Source organism: Struthio camelus, chromosome 12, assembly GCF_040807025.1.
Source record: "Struthio camelus isolate bStrCam1 chromosome 12, bStrCam1.hap1, whole genome shotgun sequence".
NCBI classification, from domain to species: domain Eukaryota; kingdom Metazoa; phylum Chordata; class Aves; order Struthioniformes; family Struthionidae; genus Struthio; species Struthio camelus.
In genome coordinates this window covers 14,526,756-14,541,650 of record NC_090953.1, presented here as the reverse complement: position 1 = coordinate 14,541,650, position 14,895 = coordinate 14,526,756, and the positions used below count along the sequence as shown (strand labels likewise).

The 14,895-nt window shown below is 39.0% G+C and overlaps 1 protein-coding gene across 1 annotated transcript in view; it reads right to left on the bottom strand.

The window, feature by feature from the left end:
* Positions 1-3,937: 3,937 nt before the first annotated feature.
* TNFAIP8L3 (TNF alpha induced protein 8 like 3) overlaps positions 3,938-14,895 on the bottom strand; it is a 49,282-nt gene continuing 38,324 nt past the window's right edge. Inside the window, exon 2 of the mRNA XM_068958668.1 lies at positions 3,938-7,781. Coding sequence (XP_068814769.1) covers positions 7,219-7,781 — 563 coding nt within the window. The 3' untranslated portion in view covers positions 3,938-7,218. The remainder of the gene's footprint in view (positions 7,782-14,895) is intronic.

The window sequence follows — 14,895 nt, the reverse complement described above, 5'->3', positions numbered from 1 at the left end:
CATGAGGAAAGTTCCTTTTTCACTGCTGTTCCAGTACCCTTTTATTGAGGGATTTAAAGTGCACTGAACCTGTAAATATATTTAATGTTCTGTCTACTTTAATCAAGCTTACTTGACACTTCAGGACAGTTTCTACAAATGAAAACTGATTTGTAGTGGAATAATTTCCAGCAAACTCTTTCCCTGGTGATAAATCAGACTTCTGTGATGCAATTGGACTTTTGTATTCATGTGAACTGTTACAGACGTATCTGTTCCTGGCCTATGCATTTAAACCATTTCAGCAATGAGATGTTGAATGTTTTGGTGTTTAAAAAGAACAGCAAAAGACAATAATGCCATCTGTTGTTCATGTAATGCTCTTCATACACTATCCATACAGTGGAAAAGGTTTTGTTAAGCTGTAAATATGCATTGATTCTAGGAGCATAATCAAGAGCTTTATGCTAATGTTACATAAAGGGTTTTGCAGGGGGTTGTACCTGTGGTACAGTCTTTATTTTCAGATCATCCAGCAAACACCTTTCTTACTCTATTGCCATCTTTGCATTTCTTACAGTTTAATAAAATCCAGTTGAATAAAAATTTCAGCTTGATTTTCATTGAATATTCTTTTTGCTACCTCATGTGGCGGTGTTTCTGTATATTAAGAACTAGGTTGTCCTTCAGTTGTTTCTCTCTGTAGCTAAACAGTGATGAAGACTGTAACGTTGTGGAAGTCTTGCATCCACTGGTGATTTAAATGTCATATGTTTCAGCTGGAGGTATAAGAAGTGAGAAAGAATACACTGTAGATCTTTTGAATAGCATTCTGTGTGCCAGGTCACATTATCTAGTATTCTCTTTTGGAATACTGTCTGATTATGTGATTTTAGGTATTGATGACTGGAATAGAATTTTTTTTTTTCCCCTCAAGTCCAATGCCAACGTAACACACTACTTACTGTAGTTTGGAGAGGAGTTGGGAGTTTCAGAATTTCGATGCAAATGCTGAATTGAGAGTGGCTGCAACCCTAATCCTAAGTTGTGAGGCTGTGTACTTGCATGGCTTTATGCGCCCTGCTGCTCTGAACTTCTGGCTGATGTGAGTAACTTACTGTCCTTGAGAACCTCTGTAAATTGGTGCTGAGAATCCCTCTGGTTTTGATCCATCATACAGATGTCTCTGTAAAATGGGACATAGCTGCATAAGTAATTCTACAAAAAAATACTCTCTTGCATCTAATTCTGTATTGAAATTCCTTTAGAAAATATGTTAATCTTCTGAGTTCTTCCATAAGAAACACCATTAGTATGATAGGAAAAACAATTTAAACTAGTGCTAATAGGGAGTTTATTCTTTTCAGAGGGAATGTGTTGGTTTCTTCTCGTTTACTTTTCTTTGTGACTTAATAGGACTTGAAGGGTTAACGTTTTTTTCTGGGAAAGGGAAATAAGATGGGTAGATGTAAGCTAGGATGAACAGAGCATATAATTCTATTAACGTGAAGGAGCCTACTTTCGAGAGGCAATCAGAGGCCAATCACAGCACACTGACCTTTCTGAACTGGCAAGTCAAGAGCCTATTGGACAAAGAGCTGAGGTACCAGCAAACTCTGACTGTTCCACTGCTCTGTGTTGTGGGCACCCTAGAGTTCTGGACGTTTTGAAATCAGCAGGTAAGTGATGATCTTGGATCCACGTTTCACTTGTTTGGTTGGGTTCCTTCCCCCCCCCCCCCCCCCCCCCAAATATTTAAAAATATTTTTAATGGAACATTTGAATAAGAAAAGAGGTGCCAGTGCAGAAGGACAGTATGATGTTTTCCTAAACATAGATTAAATCTCCCACTGTGTTATATTACTTTCTGTAAAGTGTTCCCTATCCCTGCTCATCCAATAAGAAGCAGAAAGAGTAAATCAATGTGATGGATGGCAGTGTTTTGAGGTTTTGTACTTGTAAATAGGCCACAAATTACATTGCCTGTTAGTTTCTAAATACTGGAAAGATAGTCATCTGTTGTAGAGTCCCATTAGCAGCTTTTTTCAGCATTAAAAACTGGTATTATCTTCTCTGTGTGGGTGTGAATGTGCACTGTCTTTTTCTAGCATGAGGTACCTAGCATTGCATGTAGAAATGGAAGTAGATCTGCTTGAGTCATCCAGTTAAGACTTGCTTTTGCCATTCTGTTGCTGTGATAAGAGGTAATTGTGTTCTACCTTTTTGGTTCTTTTGGGAGCCAGTCATTTATATGCCTTTCTGTAAATATGATTCTCTGACATAAATAAGATTACACGTTCAGCACTACGTACTGTTCTGTGGTTCACATACAGATTCATTAGGAATCTAAAAGTGGTCACTCCCTTGAGAGTTTCCTGAACTTCAACGTTTTTCTCTTTATGTAATAAAAGTTGGCAATGATGAAGCAAAAAATACCGTGTTCTGCCATGAGATGATGCACAAAATTAATCTGAGAGCCGTGTTTTACCAGCAGCCTGGCTCAAAGCACCACTTACTAAGATGGCCTTGAACTTTTACTTTAAGATTTTCAGCTTTCTCTATTTGTGCCAATCTTTACTTGCTTCCAGAATAATTGCCGTGCGAGTTGTTTGCAGATCCTGAAATCTTTAGGCCAAAGCAGTTTGTCTTTTCCAGGAATAAGGGTAGGAAAATTCATGCTTGTTGATATTGAAACATTCTGGTAAGTTCTAGGACTTCCATGTTTAGGGCAGGGGTTTGAAATTTGTCAGGGATGTGCCTTTTTTCCAGCTGTAGTTACGTTTAGCTAAACTGAACTAAATACATTACTGAAAACTTGCAAGTAGATGCTTGGTGGAGAGCTAGATCTTGGCATGTTACTTCTGCTCTGGCCCGGACACAGACTGCCTGTGTACCTTGTAGGCACCTCTCAGACTGTGCCTGTGTAGAGCCTGGTCTTGAAGGCAGAAGCTCTTGCCGTTTCCTCCACACAGTGTGTGAGAGAGTTTCTGAAATTGGCAACTGAACCACTAAAAATATTGAGCATGATTTGTTAGCTCAAGGACTTTGTCAAAAACTTTTTTTTGCTGCTAAGACATGTTTATGTTGTGTGATATAACAGAAATGTGGATTTTCCAGTTTTCTTTTAAACTATTAAACTGTCTGAATTTCTGTCCATCTACCTCCCTACCTCCTACTTTCACAAAATCTTGTCTTCAAAAAGCATTATCGTTGCCCAGGCTGAAGATGTCAAAATGTGGACTATACGAACACCCTCCTATTATTGCTATACATGTGCATTACAGTAGTCTTTATTAATGTGATTACATACTGTCTTTATTTATTTATTTTCTAACCCCTACAGAATTCCCACACTTAGTGCACAAGATGGCCGGTGCTGTAGGTGGTGTGCTCAAAGAGTATCTATCAAGCTCCTGCTTCATTTGCTATAGATGTGGTGAGAACTTAAGTAGACAAAGCAGAGATTGTAAGAAGGGAAAGAAAGGGTCTCATCAGTGAGTCATTTGCAGGTGGCATAGAAGAGACAGGGATTGCACCTGCTTCTGCTTTATATGCAGTTGATAACATTTCCCAGCTTTTGGGGCGCCTGACTTGTCTATGTGATTTCATTTGGTGACAGAGCTGTGGGTTGGACATTCAGAGTAGCAAATAATCTGAAAAATCAGGTTCTCTCTATTCTCAGTTCTCTATTTGTGGCAGCCTTCTCCATTAGGTGACTGAAAATCAACTTGTGAATTTGTGAGGCCTGCAGACCTGTAGCAATGAGTGCTGTAAAAGCATCTTAAGGAAATCAGTAATAGAGTTGTCTTTGGAGTAGAGTTTGAATTGTGTTCACCAAAAAAAGTTTGGCCTATACACCGAAGCAAAGAGAAAGTTGTATACTGAATACTGTGCATTAAGTGAATACTGCTCTTTTACATTGGAAGGTGGAATAAATAAATCAAAAGGAAACAGAAAGGGCACTAATCACACGTTTTTAATCCACAAATATGATAATGCATCATATACTTTGAGTGACCTGAACATTGCCAATAGTTTAGCAATGTTATTACATACCAAGCCACAATACAAAAGTTAACAATGAATATACAGGATATGCGAGTATGAGAAGTACTTCAAAACATTTTCCTTCCTTAAGGCTACTCAGATTTATAAATAAAATGACAGATGTTTGGCTGTTTGTCTAAAATATCAGAATCTGACTATTGATAGTTGCAACACACAAAAAGAAAATCACATACACCAGATATCCCTTTCCTTTTGGATATCTTGAATGTTGATTCATGTCTGTCTTCTGACTTTAAAAAAAAGAACCTACATATTTGTTTGCCACAAGTGAAACAAACATCCAAAATCTGACATGTGCACTGCGACAGGTGTATTGGATACAATAAATACTGTTCAAAAGCATCAATTGACAAGTACATGCTCTGGGGAAGAATGCCGCTAATGGTGCATGTAAATGTGGCTCTGGCAAATGTCTAAACTTGCAACCTTGAAAGGCAAATCTTAATGAACTTTTAACCCCAAATGTACGTATGTCATTATTGTGCTGTGCTACAAGGGGACAGTCCACATTCATTGCTCGTAAATGTATGTTTTACAGTTTTATGAGAAATAGATGGGAAAATTGCAAACTGCTCTGGTAATGTCTGGTGCTGCCATTTTTGCTGTCTCCTGCACTCCAAAATGTGTTCTCTTGGAGCAGATAAAAATGCTTCTAGCCCAACTCCAGTGGATAAGTGATTCGGATGTGTGTATTCCCTACTATATGAAGGCAAGTGCAATAGTTAAAATTTGGATTGCTGTTGTGAGAGACACACTGTAGTTATTTCAGATAAGGAAGGACAGGAGAACAAGATTACAATTTTGAAAAGTTTTTCTACTATGGTAGTATTTAACAGAGTTTAAAGGGGAAAATACAGTTTTCTGTTATCCTGAGGTAATAGGTGACCAATTCTGGAATTTTTTCTTAGGCAGAAACAGCTTTCCAATACACTTTCTTTTTCTTTGTCAATTTTAAAGTAGATGTATCTGTATAATGTACACAATACGGAAAGCGTTACCTCCTGCCTTCAAGATTATCTGTTACCTGTGTGTCATCTAAAAGGAGATGCTACGTGACACTGAAGTGTTAGTAGATTGAGGTAAGCTTGGAGGATAAGACCTAGAGGGCAAGGAGAGGAGGGATTTCTGAATGTAGTTTGGCTCAGCCAGCATTTTTGATGCAGCTGGAAGATTTTGAAAGCAGCAAGCTGGAGTATCTGCTCTGCTCTGGTTCTCCCTTTGTTTCCCTTAATCTTAGCAAAACTTTACAGAAAGTAATATTTCTTTACAAACTGTTTTCAGTTTCAACACAGCAGTATATTTTGTTTATTTAAAAAAAAAAAAAGTCACTGAAAACATTCCAACTAGTCATGGCTCAGGGCAATTCTAGTTCTGTCTCTAGCTTCGATATCTTAGGAGAGTTCTCTTAAATGGATTTTTACTGCCTTACTTCAGTGGAAATTTTGCATCCCAAATGTCATGCTATAAAGTCAACAAGGATTTTGCATTTTCTCTAGTACCCTACAGCACAGATTAATGTGTACAACATGAGTGTAATTTGCAAAATGACTCTAAAAAAATCTTACCACAATAACGCTGGCCTTCAGGTGACTCGTCAGCGTATTTGCCCTTTCCCCAAACACAAAAAGCATCCCAAAGTTCAGTTCTGACCTCTTTCAGCATTGCCTTAGCACTGGCCTAGCCTCAGTTTTCGCTTTGTTATCAAGGAGCTGTGCTCTTATTTGATGTGTTCTGATAATTTCGGAATACTTTGTAAAGTGGAGGACTTAAGACTGTGATGCTGAGCCACAGGAAAGTTACAATTTGCCAGAGACTATGTATGGGTTAGTAACAGAGCTGGAATTAGCTGCTGTTAAATACTAGATCATAGGGTCTTCTCCTGTCTTCTGCGAGTGCAGATTATAACAGGAATCTTCCCTCAGGTGTTATACTATACAAACCCTTATGATGTTTTAGGCAGTGTCTCTTTTTACCTTATTTCTGTTTGTTTGTATTTATTCATTATTTTAAAGAGTGTATGATAATTAATACGTTCTTCATGAAGCTCACTGGTGTTCTCTTAAGAAGGCAGTGGATAGACTACATTTTGATGGCACTGCAAGACTAGCAGACTGGGCTCCTTGTTTGTCACAACTCTTTGTGTTTTACTGTAAGCACAAATTAACTATAATAGATGTGTTACACCAAGAGTTTTCCCTAGGCTGAATATTGTCTTTTGCAGACATGACATGTAAACGTTGCTTCGTAGATCTATTGGTTTCTTAGTAGCACTCCTCTTCATAAGTGCAGTTTCAAAGTCTTCACCAAGGATATTTTGCTCTGGCAGGCAAAACAGTAAAAGCATAAACGACACCATAACCTTCAGGCTAAACTCATTTGATATTAACAAATACACAAAGCCTGAGAGTGAGGGAACCAATGTTGTATTACCTTATGTAGTTTTCTGGTTATCTTTGAGCTTGAACCACTGAGATGCTTTTCAAAATCAAAATGGAAGCTTCTCTCCCTTATCAGAAGGGAATAAAACATAAATCTTAAATGGGAATATTGCTTCACAGAGCAGCTTTTTAAACTTTCTCATGCTTCTAATCAATTTGTACTATTTGTTATCTACAATTAGACTTAAATCACATGTAAAAATCACATATAAAATCAGAAGGGCATTCTTGTATTGATTCCTGATCCTGATGAAAAGAGCGAGCTTAATCTATTATAGCTTTACTTTGTCTTAAGCCTTTTCAGTTAGCGTGGAAACAATAAAATCATACACACCAAGAGCAGCGTGGGGTAAATTGCATGCATTGCTTTCTTGCCTTTTCCCATCTATTTTCACGCAGCCTGTGTTTGAGTTTAGTTTCTTTTCACCTACTAACCTTCCAACACAAAGCTAGTAAGGTTATGATGAGTAGCAATCCATTTTTGAAAAATCTATACCAACAGCCTTGTTCATTCCACTCCTTGCAAAAACTGAATTGTCTGTGCACAAAACATTTAAATTGATAGCTTTCAGATTTAAGTTTTCCACTTCATCATGAGCCAAGTGAGCACGTTCCCTGCTGGAGACTGTAGTAAGAGAACGGTAAGAAGGAAGCTCACATGCTCACCACAGCTCATGACGAGTGGCCAGTTCTAGACAGAAGTTTTTGGTTGGTTTCTTTTCTAAGTGAAGTTTCAAAGGACTTTCTCATCAAGTAGTTTGTTGATACCATCACAAATCTTTTTGAGGTATGGCCGACAATCCCCATCAAGGCTGTACAGGGCAGTTAAAAATTCCACATCTGCAAAATGGTTGAAAACATGGTTGATGCGCCCATGGGATCTTGGTGTCAGGTGTCGATCTACTAGTTCATGCACAAGGTCTTTACATTCATTCAGAAGTTCTGCAAGAACATTTCTATCAAAAGTGTATTCTACCTCATAGAAACTGACAATTGTCATGGCAGTTTGATTCAGCTTCTTCCTGAACTTGTCTACGATTTCCAACTCTTCTTGGTTGAACTGATTGTTTCGATAGAGGATCCCAATTTTTATTGCCACTTTAATCAGGTCCTTCATAATTTTATGAGCTTCTTTTTTGTTTCTTGTGTGTTCCTTTGTTACTTTGTATAGCTCATCAAAGATTTCACTGCTTGTGTCATCAATTAGCATGTTAGCCATGGTTTTGGTTGCCATTTTACTCAGGATCTTTTTCTGGGCTTGCAGTGCAAGACTCTTGGAACTGAAACAATCAGGACCTGTTTCAGGATAGCAGAAAAGAGGGAAAATGTTAATTTTACTTTGTGAGTAATTTTCACAATCAGTTATGAAAAACACTATAGGCTAGTTAGTTATGTGCTTCACTGAGGCCTTGGATCGATACATATAGTCAATATTGCAATAATGGGAGTGTTTCCAACACTTATTTCCGCGTGTCCTCAGGGTCTCAGACATGAGCATTTCAGGTCGTTTTCTTCTTGTCAAATTTTTTTGTATACAAATTAAGAGCAGAATATTCTGAGGAGAAAAATCAACAGTTCTTTGCTAGTCTCTTAATTTTGAAGTTTAAAATCAAAGCTTTCTTGGCAGAGAGATCTGCTGAGATTTGCTCAAAAAGGTAAATAAGCTATCAGAGACAAGCAAGATGGCAAGATGAAATACTGACAAATAAATATAAGAACTGAAAGAATTATACTTTTGGTCATTGGGAGTCACTGTTGTTCCATGGTTAGACTAAGCAGCCTCATATAAGGGCTGACAGAGCAAATCCATAAATGTGGATTTATTTTGCTTTAATCTCTAACAACTATACCTATATTTTGAGTTTTTTACCAATTTGTAAAATTCTAGAATGTGATTTTTGTTCAAGATTGATGCTTTAGTGTATGTGATTCCTGCCAAAAGAAATTACCTGACCTACTTGCTGTACAGTGATCAAATAAACATGAGTATCTTGGATTTTGTTTTATTCATCCATGTAAGCTTCACTCAACATAGTACATAAGCATGCAGTTAATTTTGAGCATGTGGCTACTCCTGCTGGTCTTTATCCAATGAGGTCCTATAGTTAGGTGGGGATTAATTTGACCTTCCTCTGTTCTTCACCTTAACTTTGGTTTTTAGCTGACCCTATGTGGACAAACTAAAGAAAACTGAAAGATTTCATATGATATGATCATCCAGTTTAATACTACAATAGTAAAACATCTGTTGGCTCCAGGGGCATTTTATCATTGTAGCAAAACGGTGATGAGCATTGTTTTAGTATGAGTCTCCTTCCTCACATTCTCCTCACATCTTGTCTAGTTATTTCCTCACACTGCAGGGCTACTTAAGTGCAGCAATGGAGATTGGGAGTCTTTCTGTGCCAGTTGTGAGCCCCTGCTCTGCATTCCAGGAGACCAGAATCTTTGACGTGAGTGGGGAGTGGAGGCAATACTGCTTCAGCTGCTTCATCAGCTGCTGGGGAATCAAGACACAAAGATTAAAAAAAAAAACAACAACAACAAAACCCAAACTTTCCAGTGCTGATTTGATTTTGGAGCATGAGGAGGATTTAGGTTGGTTGAGTGAGCTCAGATAATCATGCTGTAATTCTGTTGTGTAGCTGTGATTTGTGAGTGTTTGCGGTAGAGCCTAGACACCGACCTGTGGCCTCACTCACATGGCAGTGGTTTAACCACACTCTCTTCTCAGTGGTTCCTTACATCATCTCAAGAGGCAAAAGTGATGCTGGGTGCCAGTGCTCATTTCAAATAAATCACACTGTGAATTAAAACAGTCTTCTATTTAAATGAGATTTTTCAAGTTAGCGAAAATACCACATTAAAGTTCTCACCTTTCCTTGTGTGCTACAGCTGTACTACTGAGCAAAATGAAAGAGTAACATTTAATTTTAACTGAACCACCACCTGGAAAAAATAATTCAGTGTGTTTAAAAGAATTGCCTGTCATTTGGAGGGAAAATTGTGGGCCTGATCTGCTGACTGAAGGAAATAGAAAAACTGTGATTAAATCTAGAAATGATAAAACCAGGATGAAAGCATTCTTTCACTTTGCAGTACATGGGTATATGAATAGTCTCCATGATGGATAATGCTGTGTATTGACACAGTAAAATGGAAGATTCATATTAGTGTCTGTTTCTGTAGTATTTGCTACCAGTCAAGTGGATGCAGTTGTTTGGTATTTGTTTTGATCAGTAACGGAAAATAATTGCAGTAGATTTTTAGAATATTAATTTTACTAATACTCATGATAAATTAGTCTCCATCTTCAGTAGGTGACAAACCAGTTGGCTCCCTCCATGCTTAGCTCTCCAGGACAGAGAGCGCTTTTCCAGAACCATTGTGGGTCTGTGGCTTGATGCAAAGGCATACAAAAATAGGTAGCAAGTGAAGTACCATGTCCCACACTGCACACAGTGAGTCTGTGGAGGCCCATTATACCAGGGCACCTGTGGAAGAGCCAGTAGCACAACCACCAGCAGATTCTCAAATGCACGCAAATGGTAGAGAGCATTTTCTGTGGCAAGTCCAAACTCTGGGATCTGCTCTCTCATGGCCTCAAATTGAGCTCCTACTCGCCTTTCTAAAAAATTAAGAAAGCCTGCATTATATTGGAGATGCTAACATTGTCTCTAGAAGCTGTATTGCCTTTCCTGCTATGATTCCCCCTAGTAGGCCCCAATGCTGTATCTTCCTTGCCCTGCTCTCTATCTCTTGCTCTTCTCTGTTCAAACTAGGACCCCAATTTCATCTCTTACATCCCTGCCAAGGCCCCCTCCTCCACTTTGTCTCTAAAGCATATCTCACTGCTGGATCTCTAGCATCTAAGCTGTATGCACCACTGGTGTTCAGAGCCCTCAGCACCAGGCAGACCCAAAGACTTTGTGCATACTCCTGTCTCCCCTCTCTTTCCCCTAGTTGTGCGGCCCTGTGAATTGTAACATCTGTGATAGCTGGTAAGTTGTTTCATCACTGTGACTGCCAAGCACCAAGTGTGCCATCTAGTCATCCCGATCTCTCTGCCAATCAACTGCACCAGACAGACAAATCCTAGAGGGAAAGGGCTGTGCTTCATAGTGACACAGGCTAAGTTTGTGCACCTGTAGCATTAAAAACATGCTGCAGCCTGCTGCCAGTCTTTACACCACATCAGGAAAAAGCTGAGATGATCAGGAAGGATGACAACTGGTGCATCACATCTGAACTAGCAGCCAGCCACCTGGCTGGCAAGATTGGTGCTCTGTAGAGGCTGAGCCTGTGACCTCTGCCTGCCCCAGTGCTTGTTTGGACTGTCGGACAACACGCACAGGTCGAGGAGGTAGGTAACCGGCATCAGTCCTAGCGTGGCTCAGACAGTGGGCTGCCTGCAATGGGTTGTGTTCAACTTTCCTTAAATTCTGGGCATATACAGCTTTAGAGCAGCGTACCCTGGAAGAAGGAGAGACTGTATTGTTTGGATTCCTACCTCTGAAATCATGCAGTGACTTTTAGAAAGCAAGGTGATGCCTTGCTTTTCAAAGATTGCAAGTAGCCATGTGATTAAATTCAGGCTTTCATGAGGACGGCAGGTTTACTTCAGAAACCTTTTCTTGCTGCGATACAATGCTTTTACATAAAATAAAACTTCTTTGCCTCCTACATGCGGCAACGTTCTTTTTGCTTTCTTTCACATAATGAAACAAATCAGGAACAACATTTTAGATGCGACTAGCTTTCAGGAACATTATGCGTGTGTGCGCGTGCAAACATACACACACAAATAAAAAAAACAAACAAAACAACCCCCTGAGCATACTTCTTTGCTAGGTAATAATTAGCTTCCATTAGGAATTCTGGCATCTTAGTTTTTACTAAAGTAAGAACTGGTTCTGTCTTCGTATTTGCTTGCTTGCTTTCTCTTTCTGTAGATTATCTAATGACTTGTATATCCTAAAAGCTATTCAAAAAGCCTCATGATCTTCCATTCTTCAAAAGTGTATTTCTCCAGAGCTGTATTTCTGCAGTTGCCATATCTGAAAACTGAATGGAGCCTGGCCAGCAGCTGTCAGTGAGGTGACCTGAGGAGGCCTCCTGCATCTGGGCAAAATAGGAACCTGGAGACACCACAGGCAGGATGCTGCATGACATCTCTACAAGTGTAAGCTCAGCTTTTGGTACATGGTGCTAAAGATGGAACAGATGTCTCACTTCCCAGTAACAGAGATACTTAATAATAGAAGCGTGGAAAAAGTTTTGCAACTCTAGAGAGTGGATATAGGAGTTTTATAACTTCAAGAGTTTTCCAGACTATAATGCAAGAACATCTGTAATATTCTCAATATTTTGCTTCCAGATGGCTGTACAGCATATGAAATGGTTAGAACTAAATGCTCAGCAATGCTATTTTCATGTAAATATCCATTCACCCATTTTATATACAACACGGAAAGCAGAAACAATATATGGTCCCCTTGCTATGCACAGGAGAGAGAATGGTTGACTATCTACAAACAATTACCTGGACATAAAATCAAACACCCTGAGCGTAGAGTCCGTTTCACTTGCAATTAGCCTTAAGAAAGTTTTGCAGCCAAGGATATTTTCTGCCTTGACAAATGGCTGAAAGACATGTTGAAGTGAGCTCTGGGATAAAAATTTACAGAGTAGGAGTTAACCTGCAGAGTTTCTGTGGAGTTGGCCATGTACCTTTTTTAGTGTATTAGCAGGCTTGCTTGGAGAGGAGGGGTATAAAACAATTTCTTTGGTTTTGTTGTGCTTGTACAGTTAATTTTACGTATCTGACACTGGAAATTGTTACTATAGTGCCTGCTGCAGCCTGTACTAATTAATCAACTACCTTAACCATTGACTTCACCTGCTCTAAGGCTGATCACACTTGCAGCTGTGTGTCATCTCCCACTTATACTGTGAGTGTTTACCATACTGAGAGAGCCTGTTAAAATGCTAACTCTCAGCAGTCAGTGATGTGTTGCACTTTCAAACCATTGCTAACTGGTGCTTATCTGGTGGCACTAAGTTAGATCAAGAACTTACTGAAGAGGTAAGTTGAGCTATCCTAAATCTAAGGACTGAGCTAATAGCATTAGGGTGCTGCAGGACCGCAGCTGGCTCCTGTGGCCTGGCAGGGTTGGGAGGTGACAGGAACTGGAATGAGTCCCGCTCTCTGCCACAGCTGTGCTGTAAATAGGCAAAGGGCTGAATCTCAGGCTGAAGGAAAGGAAGGTATGCAGAAAAGTAAAGATAATGATCAAGAGGTTGAATTTTTTTTTAATACTCATGAATCTTCAATTTTCAAAATGCAGTGCAGCCTCTGCAGCAAGAAACAGGCTTTAAGGAGTCAGCAAAGCTGCTGGAAATGTGAGCATCCATCCGATCGCCAGCAGTTGGCCAGGCCTGTTGGAGAGGGACTAAGCCATGGGACGGAGGGGTTCAGCAGGTTCGCTGTGGTAGGAGGTAGCTGCACTGTGAATATCTTTGCAGGAAATGTGCCCAACTGAGCAGAAAAGGAGTGTGCTACTTGTTTGAATGAGTGTAACTTTAACCTGGTGATATACCTACCCTGCAAGCTGGAGAGTTTTGGAATGTACATGAGAATGCGTGAGGCAACTGTAGGCTGCCTTATAAGGCTTTTACAAATAATTAAATGAGCCGTGGATATCTAAATGGTTAATCAAAAGTTACTGCTGTTTTTGATACTCTACCGGGCTATACAGTTACCTGGAACATCTAATTTCCATCACTTCTAAATAGTTAATAAGCATAAATAACCTTAGAGGAAAACAAGAGCAGGAAGTTTTATTAGGCTGTTAGGCAAAATTAAAGATGTATAGGGACAAGGAAAAGGTAGCAGAAATTCAGAAATCTGTGTAAAAACACAAACAACAAAAAACTTTTTGCCTAATTTGCACCAGTCAAAGAAAATGTTAAGAGATACTGAGCTGCAAGCTAATTTGTTTCATTTGTCCTTCATATGTCATTTATATGCTATAAGAATGATTAGAAAAGTGAATGGCAGACCTCTAGATTTCAAAATAGCTCTAAAAATATGTAAGAAAAAAGTGCACTACAAGCATCATTCTACCATCGTATTTTAGTACTGTGCAACCAGAAAGCTAGCTGTAAGTGTGCATATTACTCTTGGACAGCTACAGGACCATTGCAAAAGAAACATTCAGTATTTCCAGTAACTTTAAGCCAAGAAATCCAATAGAACAGATGGAATATATCAGTTTTCAAGGAGGGCCAACTTGAATGTGAAAGCACACAGGGCCCAGCACTCAAACTTTTAACACTTCTAAATTGTTACTATGAACGTAAAAGGGTTGCTCATTTTCATAATGGAACAGGAGATACAGACTGATAGTTATATGATCCTAGGAGAACATACTGCTAACTGAACTCTGAAATCAAAATTTGGGCATGCTGAAAATGGCAGCAACATCAATGTAAAGAGGAAACATGACTGAATGGAAAAGAAAAAAAAAAGATTATTTTTCCTTTCAGTACTTTCCACAAGTGGTAGTTACTTTGCAAAAAAGCAACTTTCTGGAGTTTCTAGTGACTGGAGATTACTAACGGTAATTTTATTTCAGCAGCTGGATTGTATTTTGAACTTATTTTATTAATAATACATTACTCCTATGTACTAGCGTGTCTTTCAGTACCTGGCAGGCTTGGTGGTGGGCTGAGTAGCTTTTCCTGTAAATGGAACAGGAGCAATGCAGAATGACCAGTTTAATTGCTGTCCTTGCCTCAGGAATGCCTCCAGAGACTTATCCAGGGGACAGGAGTTCAGTTGCTGTTCCATGAGCTCTGCTGGAGTTGCCAGGAAGGGGGCTGCCTGAGCTTCTGCTTCAATTGGGTAGGATATTTTTTTTTTTTTTTGCCTTCAAACTGTCAATGATTTTTCAATATATGCTGTATACTAAATTTTAGGTATTAATTAATGAAGAGTTTAATTTCAGTCTCTGAAATAGTTTGTGTTTAACCTCCTTTGCCTTCCCCACAATTATGAGATTTCTTACACCTGCTTCCTTCTAAAGAAACTTGGCACTTAAAAATAAGGTATTATGGTGATTATGTAACAAATGTGTTTAACTATAAGGATAATTATTATCTCTGCAGGAAAATTTGCCTGCTATAATATCTGGCCATGTAACTTTCACAGGACAGTAACAAGTTTTTTATGTGCAAAGCAAATGTTTATTGCTTAGACAGGACATGGTCTCTGGGGAAACATCAAGCACATAATGAACAGTAAACCTGTTCTCTTGTTAAGGAAAAAACTCTTATAGACTTCTTTAAAAGGATGCAACTATTATGTTCTTCCACACAAAAGTAGCCATTATCTAGAAAAGAAAGGATT